Here is a 22,006-nt window from a genome sequence, read left to right as displayed (position 1 = left end):
TTCTGCAGCTCTACACAATCCCACAACAAATTAGTCGCTCTCTCCCCTCATTCATCATCTTGGTTAGCATTTGTGCCACTAATGCTTCTTGCTCCTAAGCAGATGAGGAATTGTACAGAAATGAACAGATATAAACCAATCAGACACGTTGGACTTAAAATTACCTGTGAAAATGACATGTAGCATGTGTTTACAGAAAAACACTTCCGTCATTAGAAATAGAGGCATTTTATTGTCTATTGCATTGATTTCAGAATAACTTTGTTTGTTTTTATCACCAGAACTATGTAGAACTACTCCACTTCAGCCAACAAAGTTTTTTCACAAGGCAGAGAGCAAGGATCAAAGTCTATGCAAGCAAAATCATAAAAAGCACCATATCTGTATATCTGTGACAAGGCTATTAACTCTGGACCTGGAGTCACTTCACACTGCAAATAGCACTGAGGTCAATCTAGATAGCGAGGTACTGATTAAGGGTGATTGAAGGTTAAAACTAGTGAAGGGCAATGCACATTAAATATGTCTCCTTTCTCCATTACCAAGCAACCATTTTAACTTGAATACATCTCTGTTGATCATGCAGAATCTTCACTTTATTTTTCATTTCGGTGCCCCAGTCTTCCACTGTTTAACCCCCTGCAGAATCTGAGCAGATCAATAATGGCTTCCTCGGCAGCCTACTTTGATTCTGATTCATTTTGGAAGAGATCAATGCCACAGTTACTCATCTCGGATGGAGTAGCGAAGTGGTCACCGCCATAACTCATTAGAGATGTACCACTGATGAGTCAGCAGAAAACCCAAACGGTGCACAGCCAGGTCAATTACACTTGAACCACCCATGCTAGCCAAACAGGAACTATAGTCTGATGACCTGCTGCCAAAGGAGGTAAGACTAGACTGATCCTACCTGATCTTATACTCTGAAAGCAAGACACTACAATCTACATGTTTGGTTGCTGAGGCTTGAAAGAAATACATCATCTTTTCTCTAAAACAGGTCTTTGGAACTTCCATCAATTATGTGGAGAAGCTTAATGGTCTCTTAACTATCTTCCAACTTTGCCTACCTGTGTAAATAGAAGGCCATTAACCCAAACATAGGGCAGATAAAATGAGCTCTGAGTGTAACAAAAGACATGCAGTCAAATGCATACAAATAAATAAATCATGCATGTCAACTGGATCAAGTTTCATATTATCTTAGCATAGAGCATCAACATTGTGTTTTGGGCCTAAGGAGCCCTAGCCTGCTGCCAAACTTTCACTGTTCAAAAGCAGGCTACTGTGTACCTAGTACCTATCTTGTACCACAAATGTTCAATAAAAAATGCATTGCCAAAAAAAAAAAAAAAAAAAAAGGCAGTCTAGGCTTCTAAATAATTAACTGAGACAGGCCGTATAATTCATCTACATTTTCCAGAACAGCAGCACGTATTTCACCAGACAACCTGCCTTGGTGTTGTGCATCCACTCAAGAAACGACTCCCATATCAACCATTATCACTGCAACTCTCCAAGCAGCTGAGTCAATAATGTGGCTGACAGAATTGTTTTAAATGGCACAAATTTAATTTTTGTTATACTATATAAGCTCATTAAGCCAGTCTAATTAAAACAAAAGCATCTTCAATACACACAGCCAAGAGATTAAATGAGCCAGAGAGGAACAGATACAAATAAAAAAATCAGTTACATAGAATAGCCACAATTACGCTCTTGCTGAAGAAGCACTCCCACACCCCGACAAGGCACACTGAGGAATGCAAGTGATGAACGAGCATGAAACATCTTTCCCACTATGCTTCTGACAAGTCTGCAATGTGTGTGGTCAGGAGAACATTACCAACAGAGTGTCGTCTGCCTGGGTTACGCCTGCGTCCCATGGTTGTCCTGGTCCCCGAGGGGATCTCCAGGCCCTATTTGTAGGTCCTAGAATTTCCCAGTGAGTCCATTTGCTACAGTAAAAGAATAGGAAGTAAGGCGAGAAAGCCTCTTATGGTCCAAGTGGAGAAAACCTGATAATCCCCTCTTTGTCTGCTCTGCAACTTTACCTGCTGCTAATCCATAACCTATAATCCTACAGGTGAGACTGCAACACACAGACAAACACACAGACACACAGACTAATGTATGCATATGCACATATACTTACACACACTGAATTGCATTATGAATACAGTTGCTCTCTCTCACTCACTCACTCACTCACTCACACACACTCTTTAAATGACAAACAACAAGCAAATCCCAAACATGCAGCTACTCCATTGTCCCCTTTCTAAACCCAATTTACAGTCTTTGCTGTCATAAATGCATGCAGCACTATTTATGTTAATGTCTATTTAGGCATGCCATGTCCATTCATGTGATGAGTTTCGGCATGCATATATATTCATACTGAATGTTTTGTGCAAAGACCTCAGTGCAGATTGATATCTCTTTATTAACATCGTCCAACATGAGCAATCACGTCACTGTCTACAAGGACATGCAGTGAGATGGTTTATTCCTGCTAAGCATTCGTCACACCAGGCCCCAAGGAGCTACAGATTCTTCAGGATCTGCACTAGTAGTAGTATCTCTTAACCTTTTCAGTCAAGAACCAGAGACAGTCAGTAACTAGCCATTGTAGCTCATGAGGGCCGGGGGTTGAGAGTCAGCTGCTCCTAGCTGTTAAGCATAACATGGCCACATGCACCTTCAAACTCAGAAAACAGATTGGGTGTCATCCAGTCTGAGTCGAGCAAACTCACTTTTGTCAAACCTGTCTGTGAGGCGGGTGCACATGGTAGCACTGGCACCCTGGTCTGGGTCCTGTAGGGCAGAAGCCTCCTGCCTAATGGTGGTCAACACTAACTGCTCTGTGGACGCCAGAGAGGCCGCGGCAGGAAAAAACAACACATACAAAACAACAAGTCAATATACACATACCGCACACAGCACATCTGTCAGTAACTCCACTGTAAATGTGTTTGTGTGTTCCTGTGGCTACAAGCACAAGTAGCAGGATGGGATGTATGCCTGCAAATGACAGATCTGGTAGAGTCAAATAGAAATGGACTGGAGAAACATGCTCGTACCTTGCCCAAGAGTGCCCCCCTGTGTCCAAACTGTGTAACTACCTCATATTGCTTTAATTTATTAGGCCTCTCCCTATCTCCCAAAAGGCATTTCAGCTGCTTGGCAGCCATGACAACCAGTCACTATCTTCCCAAAACAGAGTATAGCTGACAGTTGGCTGGGTTGCATGACGTACATATATTTGAGCCACCAACACTGTGACAAGATGTCCCCTTACATTTAAATATAATTCCATAATAAAGTTATCCACGATAATTTAATAACTATAATAATAGTTTGTTTAGCTTTATATTGTTGCATAATTCAAAATTAGTTTGCTTGTGCATTCTTAATCAAACTATGTGTTTGTTTAAGAGTAAAAGATGCCCTTAGAAACATGGTCAGGTTTAGAGGCAGCCACTATCAACGATCTTAAATTCAAACGAATAAAATAATTCCTCTGTGGGTGAATGTGCCTGAGACGGAGTGAGTAAATGTGACAGATTGGTAACTGCAGACGTCATCACCAGGGATGTTGCAGCTCGGTAATTGGAGCAAAGAATCAAAAGGTCAGGCTCCAAGAGATTACAGTAAAGGCAACATGGATATTCCAGGAGGGAACACATGTACATACCGATTGATGGTGATACTGGAGTGCTCCTCTATCTCCAATCTGTGCTTTAAATATGGAAGCAGTGAACACTGATACAACTTGTGGATTGTGTGAAACTGGAAAGGTTTAACGTGAGCTGCTTTGATAGTAACAAGAAAACTACTGAATCTCAAAATTCTGTCATATAAATAGATCAACATCACATAACAGATATATGAAACAAATTACTAAATGTGATAGGTAATAGTGAGAATTATGCATGCTTTGTCAACATGTTATCAAAAAAGCTACCTTTTGAAATTGATGTTCGATGCAAGAATGAACGGTGAAAGGTCAAAAACCTTCTACCTTTCTTGAGGCAAAAAATATAAGCTACTGGTTTAACATAAAGAGTGGCAGTTGTTTAACTTCAACAAATAAAACCTGGGAACCTCTGGCCTGAAGACAGCATGGCCCAGTGGGCCTTCATCTCTGCTCACATTTTGCCCTGCTTTCTATTTCTGGAATCTGCAAGAGCCACAAACACACACACAGAAAAAAAAAAAACAAACAGCAATGCAATCCGACAGTATGTGCCAGTCACTGTTAAAGGCCACTGAATGAGCCAGCCTCATCTCTTCCAGGACAATCTAATCTGTCTATTTGCCATTTGTGAAATCATGCAAAGCGGTCTCTTGTTCAGTCATCCTCTGTACACAGCCTGAGGACAAGATGAGGCATTTACTGTAAAAAGAAAAAAAAACTGTTTGTGATGGAGACTTACTTAAACAATACAGCCTGTGGTTGATGGGGCAACAGGCAAGCGCAGGTCATGTGCTTATCAAACCAAACCGAACCACACTTGTTCCAGTCTGTGGACTGAGTGCGGAGGGGCCCCCGGGTGAGGCGACTCCGGAAGGCTCAGAGTTAAGGAGCGCTCTTTAAACCGTCACGTGGCTTTTAAGTCGGCGAGGTAATAGGCTGTTCTCGGACTGATCTACAGGAGCTTCAGCTGGACGTTTGAAATTCAAAATCAAGAATATTACAAACTAATATAGATAAAGACAAAGATTGATCATAATATATTTTTGTATGCAGCAGAGTCAACCCATAAGATATTCCGTATGATGGGATTCAGAAGGTAAAGATAAGATACAAGAGGCTGTTGCAACAAAATTATATAATACCATAATGATGCCATGTCAAATTCAGTCCACGTAATTAATGATAAGGACACACGAATCATTCACAACAATCAGAATGAATATGTCTTTTTTCTTTTCCTTCTTTCTTTTTGTAGTGCTGTGAAGACAACTCACTGCTCCCTGCAGCAATCGCGATAGTGTGCATAAAATTTGTACCTGCTGGTACAAAGGGCAGACTGTCCTACCTGGAGCAGGCACCTGCAGTCTGCTCGTCCTTGCACCCCCCCAGAACAGCACCAGGAAAATGACAGCGACTTGTGGATGAACACCGGCACAGCTAGTCGGCCAGCATGCATGCCGCAGTCCAGAACAACACCGAGTCCCCTTATTATTCCGGGCACATACTGAATTACGCATGGTGACAGTTTTCCAGGCCGCCGTGAGCCCAGTCAGGCCCGTTCAACAACGACATGCATTTAATCAGCACTGTTCGTTGGCAGCTTACAAATGAGGCGGCAGGCGAGCGTTGATTCAAAATGGTGCTGTTGTTGTTTTGATTTTTCAGCTTACCTCCCTCGCTGTGTATTTTCTTGGCTCTCCGGTTGAAATACATCTTGCTGGCGGTGAACGAGTGTCGGTGAGGCGGGGACGAGGAGGCCGGAGCGGCGGCAGACTCATGGCTCACCGGCAGGGCAGGGGGAAGCTGCTCGGGGCCCGGGCTGTGTCCGTCCCTGCTGCCGCTGCGGCCGCTGCTGCTCCCGGATCATAATCTCTCGGCCGGAAGGCGGAGGAGATGTTGTGCAGCAGGACGACTTCACCCACAGTCAAGTCACACGGAATAATCAGCAGGACACTTCCGGTCAATGCTTTCAAAATAATGTAGGCTAACGTGACAGCCATGACAGAATTAGTGGCATCTGAGCAGTTTCCAATGCAATGCATCAGATATATACCATGACATACTCTGTTTTTTAATTTATAAGATCAATTTGTTGAAAACCATGTATTTTCCACCACAAGACCCAAAAGACCGCATATTGTATCGCTATACATGTGGGACATCATGTTAGTTATGCAACACTGAACACTGAAAAAACATATCAAAAATCAATCATTACTTATTTATACATAACTACGTAATTGTGTTGCTTTCACAGTTTATTTCAATGTGTATTCATCCTTCAGTTGTTATGATGTCCACTTACCCGTATGCAAACAGATGAAGGGATTTTATAATTTAAATGACTCAATTAGTTAAGAAAATAAACAGAAGATAAATAAAAGACAAGAAAATAAGTTCTGCACTAAATGAGTTATAGCACAAATCACAAGTTAACTTGTTTACAGGTTTTTAAAAAAATTACCTGTCAACCTTTATTTTGGAGGGAAATTCCAACCTTACAAATCTGGTGCTGCTCAAATGAGTCACGGGTGCGCGCATCGGACGAAGAAATGCGTGTGCGTCCCCGACTTTTGGATGCATTATAATTAATCGATTGTTTTAGAATCATTCTCTTATCAATTGCTCATTATTTGAGAGCTATTAGACGAATAGTGGTTAATATTGAATTCTGAGCAAGGGGTGAAAAAATATGGACAGCAACTTTTGTTATGAAATGATTTTTCTTGGATGAAACAATATAGATACGTTGTTAGCTGTTCACATCAACACATCGCTGAAAACACTAGAATACACTATCTGCTGGCATAACAAAGCTGCATTTTATTCCATTGTTAAGGAGCAGAGAAGGAAACCCATTCGTTCATTTTATTACATAGTAACATATTTGTCATAACTGTTTTTATTTACTCTCACACATCATAATACATATTCATATCTCAAAAGTTGATTTCCATTTTATTAAATAGGAACAGAATAAATATTCACTTCTGCACTGAGCAGCCACGATCCTCTACCAAGTCTTCATGGTGGACATTCACTGAGCAGAAGCTTTCTGAGAACCAGGTTTATTTGAACACTGGACTTTCCTTCAGGACTCACATACACCCACAAGCACACTTTCACACATTCTTACATATTAAAGTGGATCCTTCTTTCAGTTTTGTTAGTGATTGCAGAGATGTAGTAGCGCCTGTGTACTGTTGATGTACAAAGTGACCCTGGTAGGAACACATTGACAAGGTGGTTCTGTTTAATAACCCACCTGTGCTACACTAGAAATGCCAATATCTGAATGTTATGGAAAAATTAACCAACATTAGCATACAGGAATATCATTACTAACACTGCCTTATTCAGGTGTTGTACAGGAACTGACAGACTGCAACCATTGCACTATGACAGATCCAAATATGAAGAAATGTGTTGTTAAGAGACTCTCATTAGCAGTAAATGTACAGAAAACTTGAAGCAAGAGCTGCAACAAATGCTCCAAACATCAATGATTTCCCAGCACCTATTTGATGATTTTTGAGCTAACAGCAAAATCTATAGAAATCCTACTTTAAAAAAAAAAAATAATTCTGATGTTCCATATTTCACTCAGGAGGTGTATTAGTAAAATTACTGATGACAGATTCCAGTGTGTTTGTCAGGGATGGATCCAAACAAGCAACACGAAATGAGAAGAAGCATTGATTTCAGCGTTTACATGAATTTGTTCTTCAGTGGAGATGATAATCAGGTATTACAATGTAAACAACAATGAACAGCAAAGCAAACAATACTGTCTTTTCTGTGTATTGCACATCTCATAGTAAATTATACCTCTGGATTCCTGATTATCACATGCCTTCGCAATTCATTGGATTTGCACTGCTCATATGGGCAATGTTAATGATTTTTAAAGTGGTTTATTTTAATGGGTTGATTTAATGGAAGAAGAATTCTGTATTAGAATTGTATGGAAAGGATGCATGGAGGGGGGTTTAATGATGACACCAGATGTACAGAATAAAACTTGTTTCAAAATTAAATACATTGCTCATACGAATCTCAATAAATCATACAATTCTTAACCAACGGTAAAGGGACACTTTAAAATTAATATTGAAGCTTTAAAATGGTTAATGTAAAAAAAAAATAAAATAAAATAAACAAAAAGCTTGTTTCCACTCTAAACAGATGGCATGTGAAGAGCATCTGGCTTTAAAACCCTTAAATACAAGAACTGGTGAATTATTTACAGCTTATATTGAATAAATCAAGTCTAGACATGATTTATGCAGTCCAGTTGTGATAGGGATGTCACATGTATTAGACAAAGAGTTTAAGTGAGACTAGTCAGCAGCGGCTACAGGAGCTCCTTAAGCATTAATGCCATCCACTGACATGGGCCTCTGAAGCTTTGTGACAGAGACCAGCTAAACAGGTCACAGGAAGAAGAAAATAAAACAAGTTGCTGAAAACAAGGAGTCTAAAAAAATAAAGTAATTCTCTGCATTTATAGTCTCTTTTTCGCACTTTTGGTTCAACCTTCTTCAACTTCAACACAATGGACATTTTTCAAAGAAATTAAACCATGAGAGCGCTATGTACATGCAAAGCCACTTGGGTCTGCTCAGTTCAGCCAGCCAGGAACATGACAGTTTTGTTTGTGAGCAAACAGGTCAGTCATGATGCACTGCTAATATGGGCTGCCTGCAGATGGGGCAGGTGTTGTTTTCAGAGAGCCAGCGGTCAATGCAGTGGATGTGGAATTCATGGGAGCAGGGCAGACGGCGCAGCTTGTTGCCCTGGGCATACTCATTGATGCAGACACTACATGCACGGCCCATCTCCCCCTCCAGGCTGGCCTGACCATACGTGCGTGTGGACAGATTGTCAATCTGTTCTTTGGTCAGGCCCCTAGGGTGTTCATCATCCTCTTCATCATTGAGCAAGAAAAAATGTGCTAGCCGCAGGATGGGTAGAGTACCGTTTTCTACCAGGTTGTTGGTGTCCCTGCTGGTCGCCCGTCCCTCTGTAGTGCTCACAACCCCTCCTCCAAGTCTGACCTGCCCACCCTGGTCCTCTTCACTTCCCACAAGCCCTACCCTCTCCTGATCTACTCCACCTGTACCAACCTGGCCAACTGCATTCTCGTTGGCATGCAGACGACCGGCAGGGCTAGTGTTACTATTTATGCCAATAGCATCGGTATGGCTAGGTGCAACAGATTCAGAATCAGCCTCCGTCTCCATTAGGGAGCTCAACTCCCCAAATCCAGTCATAATCTGCCGTAATATGGAGCGCAGTGCAGTGGAGTTGGGTTCCCCCAGGCCTGTCTCACTGATGCGCCTCAATGGAATCCGGATAGTGCTCACATAGGTGCGGATCCCAGCTCGCTCAGAGCGGGAAATGGTGCGCCTAAATCCACCACTGTCACTTTCAAAAGTGACAGTGTTCTCAGCAACCCGTGCACGTGATCGTGTTCTGCTGGCAATGCTGTCTCTGTCACGGTTTTCCCCTGGTCGAATCCTTCTCACCTGCAGATCCAACATGATGGTTGGGTGCCGTCGCACCGATGAACTTCCTGCTCCTATTACATGTGACTCACTCTCACGTTCTCCTGTCTCTACAGCTGGCTCTGTAAGAGCTGCAGGTTCTGCCACAGCCTCCCCTGTCTCCATGGAAACAGAGCCTGTGCCACTGCCTGGCTCAACAGTATGGATGCTAGAGCCACTGACACCACTGCTGGATGATGGAGTGGTACTAACACTAGGTATTCTGTGCAAGGGGGAACGACTTCTTCGAGACAAACGGGATGAAACCCCACCCCCTGCTGCAGCTCTGCGCGCACGGCCACGCGATCGAGTCCTGCTGCCACGTGATTCTTGTCCCACTGTTGGGGCCTGAGAACCAGACTGGGGTGATACACGGGGACAGTCTATAGGAGTAGATATATCATTATGCCCCTGCTCAACTTCTGCATTGAGAGCTTGATGTTGTGGAGGTGTAGTCTGATCATGAGGGGGGGTAGGAATGGTGGAAGGGGGTACTAAAGTGTGCAAAGTAGCACCTCTCCTTTGAGTAGTGGCTGGGGTGGACACCGGTGCAGGAAGTGCAGGGGGGCTCATAGAAAGTGTGGTAGTGCTGCTGCGTGTACGGCGTGTCTGCATCCTCCTACTGAGGCCTGGGCGTGGGGAGGGGTATGGTGTTGGCCTTGACATGGCTGAAGGGCGAGGGTTGGAGAAGGAAGAAGCAGTGCGTATAGAAGGTGAAGTTGTATTCGGGGTAGTCACTGGCAGCTCTGCAGCGTCCACAGTGTCATTATGCTCCCCTGGCTCTGGCTGATCATGGTTGATGTTGATCTCTAGGCTAAAGCGAAACTCTCCACTGTTAGGGTTGGTCCGACTGACAGCACGCCACGTCTGGTTGCCACTCTGCCCACTGCGAGTAGCATTACCAGTGCGTCTGAATGTGTTCAGCCACTCCAGTAATGAGTCACCATTTGAAGTCTCGCCGCCAGGTTCTGTTCCACCTGTAAAAATAAGTTAGGGCTGTAAATTAATACCATCCAAAAATCCTCTCTCCTGTACAGGAAAACTAATGAAACATTGTTTTCTTGCACAGTTACAGCACTGAATGTTTAGCCAAGCAGTTTCAAACCTTGTTAGAAGCCAACCCTTCCCCTGGAATTAGTAGCAGAATTCACAAAATGTGCTGCAACCTTATTTAAACCTTGCCAAAGCTGGTGCTTGTTTGTCATCTGTTTACTGTTTCTGAGGGCTAGTAATAAAACAGTGTGTTTATATCCTTTTTTTTTTTTGGCTTCGACTTTAATGAGTGATTCAATCCAAATCATACCACATAAGTGAAATTCAGATTTGGAAAGAACCAACAAATAGAAGTCACTCCCACTTTTCCCTACCTGCCCCTCGTCTCCCTCCAGCTGCTCTCTCCTCTCCCTCACCGCTACCGCCTTGCTGTTCTCCGTAATCAGCAGTCTGTGAGCGTTGCTCAGAATGGGGCTGGGATGAAACACGCTCTTTTGCTCCATCAAGACGCTGCTGCAGCTCCTCAGCGGTCACCTCCCCTGAGAAGAGTATGGACATACAGGAAATTACGTGCTGTCAAGAGCAGTGTGCAATTTAGAATAAATTGGAAGTAAGGCTATACTGGCACTTCCAAAACAGTGTGTTAACATAACAAGATGTATTCCTCCTCACCAGGTGTGCCCAGCAGGTTGCTGTCTCTCATTAGGCGATACTCCTCTTCACTCAATTCATTGATGAAGTGATAGTATGCCTCCTCCCGTCGAAGACGCTCCGCCTGCCTCCGCCGTTCGTCTCCCCCACCAGGAGGGTCCATCACCGTGAAAAGTGCTGGCATACAGATGAGTGATGGCGTCAGTCAGGAGAGGGGATTGTCACCTAAATCCCCTGATTACAGCTTTACATATTGCAATCAAATAATAAAGACTCAAGCAATGCATTTTAGCCTCTGCAGCTCAAAAGGACGTGCTCACTTGTAAATGTTGCACAACAACAAAACAAGCTGATGGCTATTTGATGCCTTTTGGTAATAATGGGAACAAACAGCTATGTGCAACATTTTACTTACTGGATCGTCTTTGATACTAGAGTATAAATGCAATATGTCAGAGGCGTTTATTTACCTTGGACTTGTAGTGACTAATCTCTAAGCAAGGACGACAGTTAAGGCAACGCCATCCATTTTCTATCGAAAGACTCCACCAGCAGGAGACTGAGTAAGGCTACGATAATTTTGCTAACGTTGCTAACGTTTAGCCCGCCGTAAATTAGCTTCATTTAGGATATGCATAAATGCTCAATTCATTCTCGATTGGAAGCAACTAAAATACACCCTAATAGCAACCTAGTCTTCATGTGAGCTAATACTAGCTAAGTTCCAACAGTAGCTACGGAAGGCCATGGAAAAGACAGGGGAATAATGCAACAAAACTGGCGTTGTCATCCTGGTTAGCCACCAATCACCGTCCAAGTGATGATGACGGACACACCGAGTAGCCAATCGCTGCCCTGCAGAGGCGGGACACTGCAAACTGAACGGAGGTCTCCTCCATGTAAACCCAGGGCAAAGAAGGAAAGACAAAGAATCTTGCCAATGTTATTTCTGAATTAGATGATCGAAATCTTAATGATCGGCCATGATTAAATGCGTTTCTACCCGAACAGAACAGACAGTCCTGTGGTCCTTTCAAGGATGCGAAGTGTCATTTTGAATGCGCAACACTGTATTTGCTAACCGAGCGCTAACATTAGCGAACAGCAGCCCGTCGACACCAGTGTTAGCTGGGTTAGCTCACTGGCCAGCGAGCTGGAGACAGAATAACTCATCAGATATTAATGTGACATACAGTTTTATCAAGCAGTTATTGTACATGGAACTCAACACTTATCACTGACACAGTTTTACAAGAGATGACAATAGCATAAAAAGGAGTTTAGTACCTGACAAAGCAGCGGTAATATGGACGGTTAGCTCTCCTCTCTCTTCTCCCTCAAACCAAGATGGGACCAGTGGTGCTACACTACACGGTCCGTCAAAAACAATCTCTCTGGGCACATTGGTTCCGAAAAAAACTGCAAAACACAACGCGATGTTTGCTGTCAAGAAAAGCACAGCAACGAAACAAAACAAAACAAACAATTTTTCAATTCAACATTTGGAAAAATAGTCCCATTTTTACTTTCTGCAGTTTTAAACACCATTCTACTATGGTGTGATTGAGGTTACCTAGAGCATGAGTTGGGTAAATCTTAATCTTTGGATAAATTCTTAATCCATTTAAATATTATTGAGAGAGGTTTCCGAGGCAGTAAAGTAATTTCACATTTAACCATTTCAAACGCATGACATTTATGCTATTATGTAAACACTAGATTTGAGCTCATAATCATTCGGACTCGTGTGCTGGGGTTGGACTAAGGAAAATGGACTACATACCACACATAAAACGAAGTGACAATACATTACATAATAATAAATTAAGCTTATTCCATGCATTATACCGTTTATTGTTGCCATGTATATCAATAAAGAGTTGGTAATACCATAGGAAATGTATTCCTCAAACATTATAAACATTATAACTGTCTATTTAACTATCTTTTAATTGTGCCTTTTATTAAATTTAAATGAATCAGCATTTCAATCTTTATTGGTTATGTATTAATTGCTGCACCAGTGTTTTTACCTCACTGTCTTGCCTCTGTACTTTAAAAGTAAAAATACATTTGTATTCTCTAAGTTATGAGTATCAGACATTTGTAAAAAAGGAAAAATAAAAAAAAGATATACTTGTGTAAACATACCTTATATAAATCATTGTCATCTTATTTGCTTTTACTGAAAATAGATAAATGAATATTTTCTGTTATTCTAAGGTGACAGAAAAATATCGATAAGACTAAATTATATTGAGGGCCCGTATTAGCGTATTGCACTATGCAACGATATCATATAAAAAGGTACGCGGTTGGTATGACTTGATGAACTTACACAACAGCTTTAATCTATCAGTGTGAATTTCCACGTGGTGTAGTTTTATCTATCCATTTTCTGGAGCTCTTTCTCTGCGGCAGGGCTGTCTTCACGACGTTTTACGACAGTGCCGTGCGACAATACGCCGTCGTTACCGACTCAAGTGCGTCTCTTTGGAGCAGATACCGGCTGAGAGAAACGCAGCAACAAGAGAAAGGAATAAATTTCGGCTTCGTTTCTCACCCGGAGTGTCTCCGAGCACCACATATCTCCTCTGGTATATTAAATTCGACCAGAAACCTCGATGTTGAAGCTAAGCTGAAGGAAGAAAGGTCCACGCTGGGGAAGGCAACTAGCTGAATTACCAAACCGAGCTCGTTGGAGTAGCCTAGTTGCCTCCCAAAGCGACGCTTTAAAAAAGAAAGAGCGGATACATTTGGTCCAAACAGTGGTGAAAATGGACTATGATTTTAAAGTTAAGCTGACCGGCGAAAGAGAGCGTGTCGAGGACCTGTTTGAGTACGAAGGATGCAAAGTGGGAAGAGGCACCTACGGTCATGTATACAAAGCGAAGAGAAAAGATGGGTGAGTTGATGACCAGCAAGGCCTTTAGCAAGTGAACTCTGCGCCAGCCCCCCTCCCTCTGCCAAATACATTTTAATTACTTCTCTCTATTTACGCCTTCAGGGCCACTGGAAGAGGAGGCGGGTCGTTAGGGTTTTATATCGAGAAATAATAATATAAAGGGGAGTTTATTGAAATTGCATGCACTGCCGGAATGCTGTCGTGTGTACAAAACCACTGACATGTGATTCATCATGGTGATTGTGCCTCCTCCTTCTCGTAGATGGGGTGGTTATGCTGTAAAAACTGTTTCTGATGCATCAATTTTGTCCTGCATCGTTACATAACAGTATGCATTATTTAGTTTGATAAAATTGCTATTAAAATGAGCAGGAGGTGTGGTGGATGCAGGAGACAGCAGGTGCAAGTCCCAGCACTTGTTGATGGTTGCAGATATCCCTTTTTTTTTGGAGGTGGGGGGGTTCTTTTATGTGAATGTTTAAATAAGTGGTCATTTATAGAGGTCTGGCGTATTAGTCAATGATTTTGTGCTTGTTTTTACACAATGGAAGTGCTATTACGTTTTCAAACATGCGTTTAGTTGTGTATACAATAATAAAACACCTGTATGTTTAATTTTGATGCAGTAATGTTTTTGTTGTTGTTGTTGTTGTTGGTTCTTTTTTGTGTCCGCTTGTTTGGTTTTCCATTTGTCCCCTTTAACTTTGAATCACAGTCAATCATCATTTCTCTTTGTTTGGGTATTTTGTCAACAATGGGATGTGACACAGTAAAGTCCCCCGTTTGGCCCCAAACATGGATACTGTTAGAGTTAGCCCTCAGACTAGAAGATTGCCACCCACCATAATTTCTAATATTTCCCCCAATTCCATGCATTTCTAATATAATTCTGATAACTGCCTGGACCTGAGCAGGGGAGAACTGAAACGACATTGAGCTACCAAAGCCACATTAGGCCCTTTATCACAATGCACGTTCTGGCAGCCAGAACCACACAAAAGAGCCCCAAAGTGTTTAAAGATGTTTGTGTTCAATTTAAGGGTCTGCTGTTTATGAGACTCTGTGAGCTCATTTGTGTTGCAGCAGTTGGACGAGGCCTGAGGAGGCACAAAGCATGGGTTTATGAGATGATTTAGGCCAGGGAGAGAGGGAGGGGTTGTAACCAATTCATTCAAGTGAGAGCTAGTCCCAGTGCTCTGTTTGTCCCTCGCCAGCTGCCAGACAGGGCCCGTTTCCTCTCCCCTTCTATTGTTTTGAGCCTCAGAGGTGAGCTTGATTACACAAATCTGGAGGTAATGCAAGTCGGCCTCTACTCAGAGTCCCAATGCCAGCTGCCAAGTGCCCCCCTTTATGTTTCTGTGGAGACAGCTCTCTGGAGGCCTGCAGTCTGGTCTGGTGTTGATGTTCCTCTGCCTCTCTCTGTGTTTTGTAGGAAGGATGATAAGGACTACGCCCTCAAGCAGATTGAAGGCACTGGCATCTCCATGTCAGCCTGCAGAGAGATTGCAGTAAGAACTGCTTGGCTTACTGTGTCCCTTTTGTTTGGTCTCTGTTAAACACCTTCATGCCATTCTTAGGTGGTTAATGTAATCTCTGAATCACCTTCCTTCACAAAGTAGCTTTTGTTAAGCAAGCAACAGAAATGCTCAAAAGAATCGCAGAGGAATATTTTAAAATTAAACATTAAACTGAATACATAGAGAAGGTAGACAAACATTATGTACATAAAATAAATCAACATCATGCATTCACTTTGTCATTGAAAATTAAACATACGATGCTTTTGTTGTCAGGCTATTAACTCAAAATTTATTTTATTGCATGTGTGTTTGTGATTTTGTGTTCAGTCTTTAGTGTGGCATATTTTTCACTTTGCATAATTCATTCATAGAAAAACTAATAATTGGTTATTATCATTCATGATTTTTGCGAGTGTGTGTGGTTGGTTCTCTGAATGGATTTATATATTGCAGCTGCTGCGGGAGCTGAAGCATCCCAATGTCATCTCACTGCAGAAGGTTTTCCTGTCACATGCAGACCGCAAAGTATGGCTGCTCTTTGACTACGCTGAACATGATCTCTGGGTAAAATACACAGGAAAGCTGCATGTCATGATTCATCAAACATACTGTTATCCTATCTATTGAATATGCCACTATGAGTGGGAGTATATGCGTTTGTCTGTATATTTTAATTCAAATTGTTTTGGTTTTTTTTGTTTGTTTGTTTGTTTGTTGGTTGTTGTTTTTTTTTTTTTCTTCAGACCAACACACATGCACATGATGCAAAATTCCTTCTCAGATTTCTATTGGCCTACATTACTCTTAGTTTAAACTTTTAGTAAAACTAGGTTATAAATGTTTGTGCCGTCATTTTTGCTTTGTTTTTTTTCTCCATATGTGGACAATAAACTTTGTTAAGGGTAGACGAGACAATACTCATACTTATAATGCATATACAGTCTACACACATTTACCACTAGCCAGCTGTGAGGAAGTACACATGTTAAATATGTACTTGTAGGTCTCATTTGAGCACACTCATACAAGAAAATGTCTTCCGTATTTGCACTTGGCACTTACAACTGGCAGGGTATTACAATCGTATTTCAATCCCATTTTCTGCCACAGAACTGCAAAACTCAAAATACCCTCATAAAGAAGTGGGGACACATACCACAGACATTAGCCTTATTCATTTTGCTTGTAACATATACTTACATTTTTTACATTTCACTTCTCACATATGCACATATCATAATTATTATTATTATTATTATTATTATCTCATTTTTCCATAGCACATTATTAAGTTCCACAGAGCATCCAAGGCCAACAAGAAGCCACTTCAGCTTCCTCGAGGAATGGTCAAGTCTCTGCTCTACCAGATCCTGGACGGCATCCATTACCTCCATGCCAATTGGGTCCTCCACAGAGACCTTGTAAGAGGATTGGGGAGGGCAAAGAGGGAAAGAGACCAGGGAGAGAGAAAATATTTAGGTAGTGTGGAAAAACAAGGCAACAGAAAATAAAAGATTGGATTTTTATTAGACAGAGAATCAGGCGTGGGGAATTGTGTCATCTGTTTCTGTCTATTCATGATTCATAACCACATGATTTAAATGTTTTGCAAACATTTTGTAGTAGTTAAACAAGATCAAAATGGTAGACCACCTCTGCTGTAAAAGAGATGCAGTGGGTAAATTTTGTCCACTAGAGGGCACCAACATAGAGTTTTGATTGCAGACCAAATACAAGACTGCAACTTAACAACTTAGAAACTAAGTGAAAAAATGTCATATTTCTGTCATTAAAAATTTGATTGTAGAAGGCTCTTAAATTGTGCGTGTCTCTTTCTCTCCACCAGAAACCAGCTAACATTTTAGTGATGGGGGAAGGGCCAGAGAGGGGTAGAGTAAAGATTGGTATGTATGGTGTTTCCTTTTTAAAAATTTTTGTTTGAGTTTGTTATTTTACTGATAAACATGTGTAATGTTCAGCGGACATGGGGTTTGCCCGTCTCTTCAATTCACCGCTGAAGCCTTTAGCCGATCTCGACCCTGTGGTGGTCACCTTCTGGTATAGAGCACCTGAACTACTGCTTGGGGCCCGGCACTACACCAAAGCCATTGGTAAGAATGTTCAGCACAGTCTGTCTTTGTGTTGACAGTTGCAGCCAGAGCCACTGCCCTTGCTGACATCTTAAGTTTACATGGTTGTGTTTTTTTTTTGTTGTTGTTTATTTGTTTTTTGCCCTTTTTAGACATCTGGGCGATTGGCTGCATCTTTGCAGAGCTGCTGACATCTGAGCCCATTTTTCACTGTCGCCAGGAGGACATAAAGACCAGTAACCCTTACCACCACGACCAACTGGACCGCATCTTTAATGTCATGGGTTTCCCTGCTGGTGAGGTGCCATTGCTGTCAAACAGTAGAGCAACATATTAATTGAAATATTATTTACTTTAGGTAAAAGATTTACTACAATAATACCACATACTTAATTTGACTTTTTTCTGGACTATGTGGTGTTATAGGATTGATTCTATATGGAAATGCCATGGAAGGACAAACAGGCAGATTTTTTCCTTGGTCTTTTTCTTCTTCCTGCTCTTTGGGCAGTAATGTGATCTCTGGGCTCTGACCGTCAATCCACTGACAGCGTAGATTAAGCCAAGGCACAAACATAGAAACTTTTTTCTAGGGCTACATTTGGGTCTATATTTTCCAGTTCACTTGAGCTGCCTCTGATCTTTCTTTTTCCTTCCACCATCTCTGCTGTATAGTTGTTGTATTATTCACCCATTTCATGGATTTTGCATTTACTTCACAGGAAATCACAATTTACTGTCCTGGTGCAAAATTTGATTTTACATTGAGGCAATAAGGCTTGCAAATCCTACAGCCCCAACTTGAAACTAAACCTCAATGTGCTCTTGTTGTTGTTGTGGGGAATTTGTGAGCATTTGCGCTCAAAAGGATTGTAATCCAAACACTACAACCTAAATAATCTGTTCTTGAAGGGAGGGAGGGTATAACATGGTGTAATCCTGACTTTCCCTCATTTGACAGATAAAGACTGGGAGGACATCAAAAAGATGCCAGAACACTCCACACTGATGAAAGACTTTAGAAGAAACACGTGAGTCTGCAGAGCACTAATGTTCCAGTTTTCTTAAACATTAGAAAGCAACTTAGATCGAAGCAAAGTGCAACATATTCTTACTTTTTCAACTCATAATTCCGGATGTTCTGCAAAAAGTATACTATCGTATTGATAGCATTTGCCTCTGCTCCATCACAGATATACAAACTGCAGCCTTATAAAGTACATGGAAAAACATAAAGTCAAACCAGACAGCAAAGCATTCCACTTGGTGAGTTATAACATCTCTGAATGTATCTAGTTGTTACATGTACCTTGCAGAACATCTAGATGTGCTGTTATTGTGATGGCAAATCCATAACAACTGGGCAGCCATGATTTAGTTTGCCATGATAAGTGAAGTGGGGTTTGTGATTATACTATTTCTAGTAAAGTTAATGCCAACATTGTGTGCAATTCCTTAAAGCTGCAGAAGCTGTTAACAATGGACCCCATCCGTCGAATCACTTCTGAGCAGGCCATGCAGGACCCTTACTTTTTGGAGGAACCCCTGCCCACATCTGAGTGAGTTACAGTGCACACAGACCTATACATGCAGTCAGTATCAAGTTTGTCTATCTTGTGCAGCTCCTTAGCTTGAGTCTCATGACCTTGGGATGTCTACTGCACTAAATAGGTCCCATAGCCAATTAGCTGTGAGTCATGGGAATAAATGTTTGAAGTTGACAAGTTTCTTTGCCTTTTACTCTCCAGTGTGTTTGCAGGCTGTCAGATTCCCTATCCCAAGAGAGAGTTCCTTACAGAGGAAGAGCCAGAGGACAAGGCAGACAAAGTAAGAAATCCATGTGCCATATGTTCTTCATAAATAAAGTAATAACGGGATTATCCTTATGATCACAGGAAGAATGCCAAGGTGGTAAATCTATAACATGGCTAATGAAAAATTTGTTACAACACTTGCAATAAACATATCAAAAATAATAAAGTTATTAATATTTTCATGAATTGTAGAAGAACCAGCAACAGCAACAGGGAAACAACCACACAAATGGGGCGGGGCACACTGGCAACCCTGACAACAGCCACGCCCAGGGCCCGCCTCTGAAGAAAGTGCGAGTTGTCCCACCCACCACTACCTCAGGTGGCCTCATCATGACCTCAGACTACCAGGTGGGTGTTTTTTGTATCTCACACACACAGATGTATCACTGACTTATTTTTTAGACTATAAAGAAAATAATTAAAATAGTACAAAAAGTACCTGATTAATGCTTATTGGTCAAAAGTTTTAGAACTTCACTCTTGCAGCTTTTAATTAAGTTTAAATCATTGAATGTGGGAAAAAAGAAAGCATTGAACAATAAACACTTGAATTGATCTAAATTTAAACAATTTATTCATTTACCATTCTTGAGAAAGCATGAAATCTGAAAAATGCATGCAACATTCAAAGCTATCGCTTGTGGCTAACGTATACCATGGTAGAATTGTCTTAAGAACCAAAGCAGTTCCTTATGATTAGGCAGCTGACATAGATTGTTATGGTGCAACTATGTCACTTTCATGTGTACTCCACTCAATAATAAACTCAAATTAATTTCATGATAAATCTTTTGCATGTATGTGAATGCATTTTTTTTGACAGAGCTAAAAAACAAAGCTCCTATCTTTCTCTCTGTCAACTATGACAACTTCAAAAAAGAGGTCACTGATGTAAAAATTTGGCACAGAAATTAATTTAACATAAATTATTTAATTTAAGAATGTAATAACTATCCTCTTGATGTCTTTGTACATTCAGCGCTCCAATCCACATGCTGCCTACCAGAACCCTGGACCAAGCACATCACTGCCCCAAAGCAGCATGGGATATTCCACTACCTCCCAACAACCCCCCCAGTACTCCCATCAGACCCACCGCTACTGAAACGTCCCTTCCATGCATACGTACACATATATATGACACATACACAGCCCACGCTGCGCCCACCTGAACGAATGTACTGAGGGATGTGGGGGTGTTCAAGGCAACAATCCTCCCCCACCCCACAGAGGACACGTTCTCTGCAGCAGTCTGTTAAGCCAGAATGACAACAATCTTCACTTCATCAAGATCACACACCATAAGCCCATGTATTAGAAATATTGCTATAGAGCAGAACCTGACGGGTGAAAAAAAGGCGGGAGGATAAGAGGAGTGGGTGCCATGGTTGAATCCAACCAATCAGACGTAATCATACCAGCCAAGAGAAGATGGTCTGGTTTAGAGGCACACATGTTCATTTGTGTTGGCATCGCCCCCCTTCTTCTTCACCTGTCTCCGCTCTCCACCTATGTCCTTCCCTAGTCAGTTACCTTCTTCCTGTTGAAGCTTGGATGAGACTGAAAGCTGCTATGTGACTGCCAGCATTGACAGATTTCCTGTCCGTCTGTCCTTCTGTCTGTCTGTCTGTCTGTTTGACTGTTTTGTTTGTGTGTGTGTGTGTGTGTGTGTAGCCCTGTGAGGGCCTCAGCTGAGGACTGAACTGAGCTGCCATGAAGCACGCTACGAGGATGTGGAGCCCCCACAGTTGTGGCATTGAGGGTTTTTGTTCAGAATGAACAAAAAAAGATGACAAAAAAGATTTTACTAGTTTATAATTTAATCAGTTTTCGTAATTTTGTTTTCATGGCAAGAGTGGCAAAGCAGCTGGCTCTAGCTGAGCGCTCAGCTGCTGTATGCTCTGGGCAAGCCTTACAACATGATGACAAAATCAACCAATCGCATGGAGGATGGCAGATGGAACATGCATTGTACTGTATTGTATTGAAATATTTTACATGAAGCAAGTATCCTGACAATAAAAGTGGAAACATTGATGTTGTCTAAATGTTGGTTGTGAATATGTAAAAGCAATGGATACAATGCTAATTCATTTTTCATCCTTTGCCCTTTTTTTTGTGTGGGGGGGCTTTTCAGCAATCAAACACAAAAACATGTAAAGTCTAAACTCAGCAACAAATAGTCATATGTGTACAGCACAATGTGTCAACATAGTATTTTCTGACCAAACTTTTTTACACTGACAAAGTACATGTGATTAAGCATTCATGTCTGACTGAATTATGTGAACTGGCAGCTGTAAAACTAGTACAGGGCTAGCCTCCTTGTACAGGAAAACAACTGCATCTTCAATTATGAAACTCCCTTTCCTTTTCTAACAGACTAAATCTTGTCTAATGACCAAAGATTATTTTTCCTCTTTCCTTTCCCTTTGATGACAGTCACTGCCGTTGGACAGCTTTTGTCTACAAACACACTTGGGAGAGTAAAGCACAGATCTATGTATAGCAGATCCTCTCATTGAACCTCTTCCTGCAGGATGCTGGCCCAGCTATTTCAGTTTGTTATACAATACTATCCCAGCTCCTGTTTAGCATCACTGCCATAGACATTTTACAAATCCCCAGAAAACCTCACTAGCTCTCATTTTCCTACTAATAGTCACCATCTACACAAGTGTTTGTGTCCACAAATTCCCTACAGGCGTCAAAAAATGTTAAAACCCTTATTATTTGGAGAAGGTATGGGACTCAGTTGCGTAAAAAAAATAACATAAGCCC

General features: G+C 41.6%; 3 protein-coding genes across 13 annotated transcripts in view; 1 reads left to right on the top strand and 2 right to left on the bottom strand.

The window, feature by feature from the left end:
• Nucleotides 1-5,626, bottom strand: part of atp8a2 (ATPase phospholipid transporting 8A2) — a 46,499-nt gene extending 40,873 nt beyond the window's left edge. For 4 of the 9 annotated variants that reach the window (XM_029529133.1, XM_029529136.1, XM_029529134.1 and 1 more), the window contains exons 1-2: nt 5,374-5,626; nt 2,760-2,867 (exon numbers count right to left, since the gene is read on the bottom strand). In XM_029529133.1, the coding sequence (XP_029384993.1) occupies nt 2,760-2,867; nt 5,374-5,416 (151 nt within the window). In that variant the 5' untranslated portion in view covers nt 5,417-5,626. Of the gene's footprint in view, nt 1-2,759; nt 2,868-3,700; nt 3,807-4,442; nt 4,547-5,373 lie in introns of those variants that run through there. The other 5 variants (XM_029529135.1, XM_029529137.1, XM_029529139.1 and 2 more) reach the window with 4 other exon arrangements.
• An 886-nt stretch (nt 5,627-6,512) lies between these two features.
• On the bottom strand, nt 6,513-12,240 carry rnf6 (ring finger protein (C3H2C3 type) 6). Its single transcript, XM_029529043.1, has 4 exons — nt 12,181-12,240; nt 10,915-11,070; nt 10,617-10,781; nt 6,513-10,226 (listed from the first exon to the last, which is right to left on the bottom strand). The coding sequence occupies exons 2-4, from the start codon at nt 11,054-11,056 to the stop codon at nt 8,374-8,376; spliced, it is 2,160 nt and encodes a 719-aa protein (XP_029384903.1). The 5' UTR covers nt 11,057-11,070; nt 12,181-12,240; the 3' UTR covers nt 6,513-8,373.
• A 1,133-nt stretch (nt 12,241-13,373) lies between these two features.
• On the top strand, nt 13,374-21,244 carry cdk8 (cyclin dependent kinase 8). Of its 3 annotated transcripts, none has more exons than XR_003842298.1 (13): nt 13,374-13,798; nt 15,231-15,306; nt 15,772-15,882; nt 16,599-16,739; nt 17,165-17,222; nt 17,298-17,429; nt 17,561-17,704; nt 18,370-18,439; nt 18,602-18,674; nt 18,870-18,967; nt 19,168-19,235; nt 19,415-19,573; nt 20,205-20,340. XR_003842298.1 is itself a non-coding variant. In XM_029528967.1 (13 exons), exons 1-13 carry the CDS (start codon nt 13,671-13,673, stop codon nt 20,328-20,330), a joined length of 1,392 nt encoding a protein of 463 aa, XP_029384827.1. In that variant the 5' UTR covers nt 13,374-13,670; the 3' UTR covers nt 20,331-21,244. The 3 variants fall into 3 exon arrangements, 2 of the variants coding, with proteins under 2 accessions (XP_029384827.1, XP_029384826.1); XM_029528967.1 differs by having other exon boundaries at nt 19,157-19,235; nt 19,418-19,573; nt 20,205-21,244; XM_029528966.1 differs by having other exon boundaries at nt 19,157-19,235; nt 20,205-21,244.
• Nucleotides 21,245-22,006: the final 762 nt, after the last annotated feature.

This window comes from Echeneis naucrates, chromosome 20 (genome assembly GCF_900963305.1).
Source record: "Echeneis naucrates chromosome 20, fEcheNa1.1, whole genome shotgun sequence".
Lineage (NCBI taxonomy): Eukaryota > Metazoa > Chordata > Actinopteri > Carangiformes > Echeneidae > Echeneis > Echeneis naucrates.
This window is presented reverse-complemented; position numbering and strand designations above follow the sequence as displayed.